Source organism: Triticum dicoccoides, chromosome 2B (genome assembly GCF_002162155.2).
Source record: "Triticum dicoccoides isolate Atlit2015 ecotype Zavitan chromosome 2B, WEW_v2.0, whole genome shotgun sequence".
Taxonomy (NCBI): domain Eukaryota; kingdom Viridiplantae; phylum Streptophyta; class Magnoliopsida; order Poales; family Poaceae; genus Triticum; species Triticum dicoccoides.
In genome coordinates, this window is record NC_041383.1 from 440,217,817 (window position 1) to 440,226,614 (window position 8,798).

At 44.5% G+C, this 8,798-nt stretch overlaps 1 protein-coding gene across 1 annotated transcript; it reads left to right on the plus strand.

The window, feature by feature from the left end:
* The first annotated feature begins 615 nt into the window (after positions 1-615).
* LOC119364110 (2-oxoglutarate dehydrogenase, mitochondrial-like) lies at positions 616-6,813 on the plus strand. Its single transcript, XM_037629521.1, has 9 exons — positions 616-762; positions 856-2,438; positions 2,774-3,000; positions 3,086-3,418; positions 4,363-4,609; positions 5,220-5,348; positions 5,446-5,661; positions 5,761-5,884; positions 6,242-6,813. The coding sequence occupies exons 2-9, from the start codon at positions 903-905 to the stop codon at positions 6,478-6,480; spliced, it is 3,051 nt and encodes a 1,016-aa protein (XP_037485418.1). The 5' UTR covers positions 616-762; positions 856-902; the 3' UTR covers positions 6,481-6,813.
* Positions 6,814-8,798: the final 1,985 nt, after the last annotated feature.

An 8,798-nucleotide genomic window follows, 5' to 3' on the forward strand; every position in this document is an offset into this window, starting at 1 on the left:
GGATGGAATCAATCTGGCTAGAATGTTGGCCACTACTAAAAGTCACCAGATGTGATTCTCTCTTTCTAAAGAGGGTGTTGGCTACAATCATGTTGTAGGCTAGAGCAAAGCTTAAGACATCTTCTCCTTCTTGATTCCTGATGCCATAGCCAAAGCCCGCATGCGCCCCTTCAAAACCTGTGTTAGATGTACCCACGTGGCCATTGAGGTCTCCTCCTACGAAGAGCTTCTCATCAATCGGTACACTCCTAACCATGTCTTCGAGGCCTTCCCAGAACTCCCTCTTGGTGTTCTCATTGTGGCCTACTTGCGGGGCATACACGTTGATAACATTGAGAACTAAATCCTCAACTACCAGCTTGACCAGGATAATCCGGTTCCCACGTCTCTTGACGTCTACCACTCCATACTTGAGGCTCTTGTTGATCAAGATGCCTACGCCATTTCTGTTTGCAGCCGTCCTCGCATACCATAGCTTGAAGCCGGTATCCCCCACCTCCTTCGCCTTCTGTCCTCTTCATTTGGTTTACTAGTCCACGTAAGAGAAGTATGATGAACAATTAGCACCGGAAGGACCCAAAATAGTATTCTCTATACATCAACGCCTTGTTCGCGAAAACATCCAAGAAAAATATCGAATATATCCCCATCCTCCCCTTTTATCCACGTCCATCTTTTCCCTCTTCCCCTCGCGGCGGCGTCGTGGGTGGAACCCGCTCCAGGCATTCTTCCACCGAAGAATCGGGACGATTTCTTTTCTAGGTAACGAACCCTAACTTGTTTGGATTCCTCCGATCTTTTCTCCTGATGATCTAATTCTCTGTTTCTCTTGGATCCGTACCCCAACCCGTCCAGTTTTCCGCGTCTAGATTTGGCGTCGGGAGAGGAAATTCGATCTGAAAATGGGGTTGTTCCGGGCCGCGTCGGGCTTAGCCCGGGTGGCGCTGCGGAGGAGCCTGTCGCGCGCTCCGGCGAGCCCGTTCGCCGGCCCCGCGCCGCGGTACTTCCACTCGACGCTCCCCCGGCGGTACGCGGCGCCTGAGCCCCGCGCCGTGCCGCTCTCGCGCCTCACCGACAGCTTCCTCGATGGCACCAGCAGCGTGTACCTCGAGGAGCTGCAGCGGGCGTGGGAGGCGGACCCGACCTCCGTCGACGAGTCCTGGGACAACTTCTTCCGGAACTTTGTCGGGCAGGCCGCCACGTCCCCCGGCATATCCGGCCAGACGATCCAGGAGAGCATGAGGCTGCTGCTGCTCGTGCGCGCCTACCAGGTGAGCGGCCACATGAAGGCCAAGCTCGATCCTCTTGGGCTGGAGCAGCGCCCGGTTCCGGATGTCCTGGACCCGGCGTTCTACGGGTTCTCTGAGTCTGATTTGGATCGGGAGTTCTTCCTCGGGGTGTGGAGGATGGCTGGGTTCTTGTCCGAGAATCGGCCTGTGCAGACACTTCGTTCTGTGTTGGGACGCCTGGAGCAGGCCTACTGTGGCACCATTGGTTACGAGTACATGCACATACCTGACCGCGAAAAGTGCAACTGGCTGAGGGAGAGGATCGAGACAGTTAACCCAAGGGAGTACACCTATGATCGTCGCCAGGTCATGCTCGATAGGCTCATCTGGAGTACCCAGTTTGAGAATTTCTTGGCACAGAAGTGGACCACCGCAAAGCGATTTGGCCTAGAAGGTGCCGAGACACTGATTCCTGGTATGAAGGAGATGTTTGACAGGGCAGCTGATCTTGGTGTAGAGAGTATTGTCATTGGGATGCCACACAGAGGCAGGCTCAATGTCTTGGGAAACGTCGTACGTAAGCCCTTGCGACAGATCTTCAGCGAGTTTAGTGGTGGTACCAAGCCTGTCAATGAGGGGGAGGGTTTGTATACAGGGACAGGCGATGTCAAGTACCATCTAGGAACTTCATATGATAGGCCTACCAGAGGTGGGAAACATATCCATCTATCGTTGGTTGCAAATCCAAGTCACTTGGAAGCAGTCGATCCTGTTGTTGCTGGGAAGACCAGAGCAAAGCAGTACTATTCTAATGATCTTGACAGGACCAAGAATCTAGGGGTGCTATTGCATGGTGATGGAAGCTTCTCAGGGCAAGGTGTTGTGTATGAGACCCTGCATCTGAGTGCACTTCCAAACTACACCACCGGTGGAACAATTCATCTTGTGGTCAATAATCAGGTTGCGTTCACTACTGATCCGATGTCAGGGAGGTCTTCACAGTATTGTACAGATGTAGCCAAAGCATTGGATGCTCCAATTTTCCATGTCAACGGTGACGACTTGGAGGCTGTGGTTCATACTTGTGAGCTTGCTGCGGAGTGGAGGCAAACATTTCATTCTGATGTAGTGGTGGATATTGTATGCTACCGTCGATTTGGGCATAATGAGATTGACGAGCCCTCCTTCACCCAGCCTAAAATGTACAAGGTACTGTCCACACCCACACCCCGCTCCCAAAGGAAAGAAAAAAGGAAAACACCATTATGATTATGATCTGGCACACAATTCTATATGCATTTTTCATTCTTAATTTCAGTCCTGATCATTCCTTACTTTCTGAGTAAGCATCATCGTTGGAACTCTGGCTAATTATCATTTATTAGACATAACTGTGAGCCTTAAGTATTTTACTTATCTATTGGTAAACAGAAGTAGAAAGATTGCCATGAATCAGCAATAAAACTGATTCTGCATAATAAAATAGCGATATTATTATACTTATTATACAAGCAACTTAAGATATATATTTCTATCTGAATCAGGTGATTAGGAACCACCCAAGTGCGCTTGAGATATATCAAAACCAGCTGTTAGAATCAGGGAAGATCTCCAAGGAAGATATTGACAAGATACACAAGAAGGTCAGCACCATACTGAATGAGGAATTCAAAAAGAGCAAAGACGATATCCCCAACAAGAGGGACTGGCTTTCAGCTTACTGGACTGGGTTTAAGTCCCCAGAACAGATTTCACGTATCCGAAACACCGGGTAAATGATTCTTTCCTTCCAGTTCTGTGTTTCCCTCCACATTTTGTGTTAGTGTATTTGATGTAATGCATTTGCAACAATGCAGTGTCAAGCCAGAGATTCTAAAACGTGTTGGTGAAGCCATGACAACACTTCCAGAAACTTTCAAACCTCACAGGGCTGTCAAGAAGATTTTTGATCTGCGTCGCCAAATGATTGAGACTGGGGAAGGCATTGACTGGGCAGTGGGTGAAGCACTTGCTTTTGCAACTCTTATAATTGAGGGGAACCATGTCAGGTTAAGTGGCCAGGATGTTGAGAGAGGTACATTCAGCCACCGCCATTCTGTTATCCATGACCAAGAAACTGGAGAGCAGTACTGCCCACTTGATAATCTTGTCATGAACCAGAATGAGGAACTATTTACTGTAAGCAACAGGTAAGAATTGTAGTCTGCTAACTTGTTCCAGTTAGGGGTGCACATGGGTTACTTCAGTTAGATTTCTTATATATAATAAAACATGAAATCACCATAAGCAGATAGACTGAAAACTGTATCAGCTAGTTTAGTTATAATGTTGGCTTTATGTTGTACATAGTGAGTGATTTTATATCCATATACATAAGAGAAAGCTTAAGGCTGGCTTGATCCATCAGTATTTGACAGTGGACACATGACTGACCAATTATGCTCATTATTGTCAACTCTGGAATGGAGAATTGACAATACCCTAAGGAGAATGGTTAGAACATAAACAAATTGGGGCCAGTATTACTGAAGATGCAATTTAGCTTGCTAAGGTTTCAGACATTCGTCCTTAGCCAAATAATTGGCGTTTTTTGCTGATACATTGTCATGATCTTTTAGCAGCTGAGATATGCAACAAGGTTTGTACCCGTTGAATTGAGCAGCACACATGGCATGTGTAGCAGACATGTTGCTCAGGGATGGAGTCATGGCTAAATACATGTTGTTTAATTTCGTAGCATTATATGTTCTGGGATGATCTAGAAATAAAAATAACTAAATAAACACTATCCTGGAATAATTGGTAGACCCAAAACAAAGTTGGTTTAGAAGGTTGATTTCTACATGCTCATAATTGTTTGGAACTGTTAAGAAAATCTGAAGCGAGAAAAAGAAGAGGAAATTCTTAACAAATTGTTATATTCTCTTAACTGACTAAATTAGTAATTTTAGGTAGAGACTACTTGGGGTGCACTTTACGAAGTCATAACCTTGTCATCTGAATATAAGCTTGTCATTTAAATAATTATTTAAACATTATTTTAAATATATATACTGATGTTATCTCCTGATGTGTTTCCCTTTCTTAATTGATCTGGTTTACCATCACCTGATGTGTGCTATAATTTGAACAGTTCCCTGTCAGAATTTGCTGTTCTGGGCTTTGAGTTGGGTTATTCAATGGAGAACCCAAACTCACTGGTTTTATGGGAAGCACAGTTTGGTGATTTTTCAAATGGGGCTCAAGTGATATTTGATCAGTTCATTAGTAGCGGAGAGGCAAAATGGCTCCGCCAGACCGGGCTTGTTGTCTGCCTTCCTCATGGATATGACGGTCAAGGGCCTGAACATTCTAGTGCGAGAATGGAGCGCTTCCTTCAGGTATCATTTTGCCCAGGTTGCAAAGATGTCGACATAAGTATCTTTTCCGTTTAAAGTACCTGTATATATATGCACATAAAAGGAACATATGAGGAGAGCACTTGCTGTAAAGTAGCTCTTACACAATTTTATTATGATATACACGCACAGTGCTGGAACTGCCATAACCATAACCGCATTATTCATATAAATATTCCCCATTTACTGGCAAAATGTATTCCCCCCCCCCCACTTTCTTGCTTATTATGCATGTTAATTGTGCAACATTTGTATTGTGCTTCCTGTACTTCTGAGTTCTGACTAGAAAGTTGCAACTATACCAGACTTGATTCTTGGTTGGACTTCTGTATCATGCAATTTATGGGCTGTACTTCACAACACGTGGGAGCCAAAATCCATGTAGCATCGGTGAAGCATTTTGAAGTATAGTTCATTGAAATACTTACCAGATATGTTAAATTGCATATTTTGTTAATATAAATAGAAACCTGCAGAACCAACAAATTCTGCAACTATGAAGTTTCTTTCCTAGGCCTGGGTCATGGAGATCTTAAATGCTGCTACCTTTTGGTTTAGCTATATTCCTTTTTAAGATTGTCCATTATTGCAGATGAGTGACGATAACCCCTATGTTATACCTGAGATGGATCCAACACTGAGGAAGCAAATCCAGGAGTGTAACTGGCAGGTCGTGAATGTGACAACTCCTGCAAACTATTTCCATGTGCTGCGTCGCCAGGTGAATATAATAATACAACCTCCCTACCCCCACGCCTTCCTCCTGCCCTTCATAACCATCTTTCGATGCGTTAACCTGTATCTTCCTCTGTTTGCAGATACACCGGGATTTCAGAAAGCCTTTAATTGTGATGTCTCCAAAGAATCTCCTTCGTCACAAGGACTGCAAATCCAGTCTATCTGAATTCGATGATCTTGCTGGTCACCCTGGATTTGATAAGCAAGGGACACGCTTCAAGCGTCTAATAAAAGACCGGAATGACCATAAGGACCTTGAGGAAGGAATCAGACGTCTAGTTCTTTGTTCTGGAAAGGTAGGTTATGTTATACTTGCTGGAAGCTATACGTCCAACAAAGTTGCAAACTTAGCTTCTTCACCTACTTATTTTATAACTAACTTTGTTATGATCTAGGTGTACTATGAATTGGATGAAGAAAGAAATAAGTCGGATTCCAATGATGTTGCGATATGTAGAGTTGAGCAGCTCTGTCCATTCCCCTACGACCTCATTCAGCGTGAGCTGAAGAGATATCCAAGTACGTGGCAAAAAATACCTTGCTCAAATATTTCCATTGCGTCGCTATATCGAGTAGTCCTTTTTCTCTTCGTGAAAACATACAAGGCTTGCATGTAGGGAGAGAAACTCTTCTATTTTACATGCCAATTTTATTTGAAATGGGGTACAGAACAATAGGAAGTGATCGTTCTAGTAGTGGAGGACTATGCATTTTATTAACCAGGATACCTATTTCTAGTTTGGAAAAAACAACACATTTTTGTTGATCCAGTACACTTGTGGGTATGAGAATACCTCATATTGTTTGCCCACCAAAAAGATGATGAAGCCTAGCAGCACTAAAAGTATATACTGTCTGCGTGTTTCTGTTTTGCAGATGCCGAGATTGTTTGGTGCCAAGAAGAACCGATGAACATGGGGGCGTATACCTACATCAATCCTCGCCTGCTGACCGCGATGAGGGCGCTCGGTCGTGGCAGCATAGATGATATCAAGTATGTCGGAAGGGCCCCATCTGCAGCCACAGCTACAGGTTTCTATACTGTCCATGTGCAGGAGCAAACCGAGCTGGTGAAGAAGGCGCTGCAGCGAGACCCCATCAAGTCTCCGTTTTGAACATGTAGATTCTTTGCATAGCCATCATAACTTCTGATCTCCTACCATGCAGAAAAACAACAGATCTAAATTACACCTCTTCAGCATTTGGTGAATAATCGTTACGAATGTGTGGTACCACCGCACGTTAGAAACGGTCTGAGGTCCATTTTGAGTGCATAATTTTTTCCCCGTCAAAGCTTTTTTGTCTACATCCTTTTGTTTTTCTGGGTGCTAAGGTTAAACAAGCTGTATCCAGTTCTCGTTTTGCCAATAAAGAAGTGTACCCAGTACTGATGTATGTATGTCCTACGAGACGGTACATCTTACTGCTGTGCCTAGCATATGATTCCAGTCTGTCTCTCTGAAATACATGAAAAGAAGAAGCAACACACCATCTCCCAGGCCAATTATATATGTGGCACATGCTTTCGTCACCAGACATGCGTTAAGCAGGCTTCTTGTGTTATTGTTATGTCTGAACTGGCCGTTTTCTTTCTTTCCATTTCTTTTTTAGATGGAAGATCCATGACTTGCCTGATAGATCCATTTCTTTTTTGAAAAAAGAAAATTTCAATCTTGTAACCCTCACTGGGAGCGCCTTGGGCATCCAACAACGAGAAACTGGATTGGGGCCGCCTGGGCCTCCCAATGGGCCGAGGGCCATAGCACTACCAGGCCCCTGGGACGAACGCGCACTTACACAAGCAAAAGGACACCCTCAAGGGAAAAGAAAGGGAAAAGGACGATCCCACGCTTCGACTCCCAAAAAACAAAAAATTGCCTAAAAAGCCGCTTGATGTTTAAGAACAGGAAGACAGATAGCAAATGCAGTGTTCGTACACTCATTAATGGAGCTTAAGGCAAGGACCAGCTGTACAAATCCAAGCGTGATTTCTCTGTCAGTACTGTCCGGACAATGATGATCACTTGGTCCTTCCCAACTGGCTCTTGTTTGTGTCCCTTGCATAAAGCACTCATTCATTGAACGGCGGCTCCGTGGGTGCATCTTCAGATTTAGACACCGAGAGACCCATTTATCGTCGGAGGATGTGTGGACATGTATCTTCATCGGATTTTATGGGATTCGGTCGATGCTGGTCTTCAATGGATCTATCTGGATCCAGTTCTCATTCGTCTTCATTCGTGTGGTTATAGGTTTGATTTTTCTGATCTACAACTCTTCATCGCCGATGGTTGCTTCTCTGGTGCTCTGGTCCTTTGAGGCCGTAGCACGACGACTTCCGGACCGTCTACTATAATAAGGTTTGTCCGATTCCAGTGAAGGAGGGTGATGACGGTGGCGTGTCTTCGGCTCGCTCCAGTGCTTCTAGTCGTCACTAGGTAGTCCATGAAGGTTGTAATTTTCATTACCTCTAGTCTTTTTTTACTGTCATGATTGATCATGAATAGATTGAAAAGTTCTCTCGCAAAAAATAATACTACATGAAGACTATGTTATGTATTAAAGCAAATAAAACTAGGTTTAACGAGTTTTCTTGTAACACCAAAATGCAAAGGAAGTGAGTCTGGCTCGCTTGGTCGGGGACAGAATGTACATCGCCCCATCATCTTGGCTTCCGTTTCTATTGGGAAACAGTACAAGCAAACAAGGAAAAAATGCAAAGACAAATGTTATTTACGAAACATCTTTTTTGTAGGCCATTTACTTCAGTCTATAGTTTATATATAGTTCCTACAAACATGACACTCACAATATAAGGAATGTTGTACGAAGGTAGAGTTGACTCTCGAGCTACGAACAAAAAGGCTATGAAGGTACAGCTCAAGCATTATACAACATGGTGGCTATAAACAAAGAACTTACAACATACTGTATGCCCAAGCAAACGGTGTCTTTGATGTCTCGTATTTTTGTAGATAAAGAAAAGGAAGTAGTAGATGCAAATTGCTTTTATTTCCAAACACGCACCAAGATCCACTGTAGCAGGAGCCACAGTTCGGAAACAAGAAGGGACAGGTCCTTTGCCTGCACGGACGCGCTATTAAAGGCAAAATAAAATAACCTTCCGGAAAATGACACTGCACATAATGCCTGCCTGCTCCAGTCCGGTGAAAGTTTGCAGGGCACTGTGTAGTGTATGCATGTGAAAGGACAGCTCGCTACTACTACTACTATGGTAACGGAACTACTACGCAGCCGATGCATGCCAGCCGAACACTGCACGATCCTTGATCTAGCGGTCGGCGTGCACTTTGTTCAACGCTGGTACGGTTGGATCAGTACTATCGTCCACAAATCGTCCAAGGCATGTCGTGTGTATAGCAGCATGGGCTATGGTAAATTCATCAATCAATGCTCGCCGGTCCGGTACTCC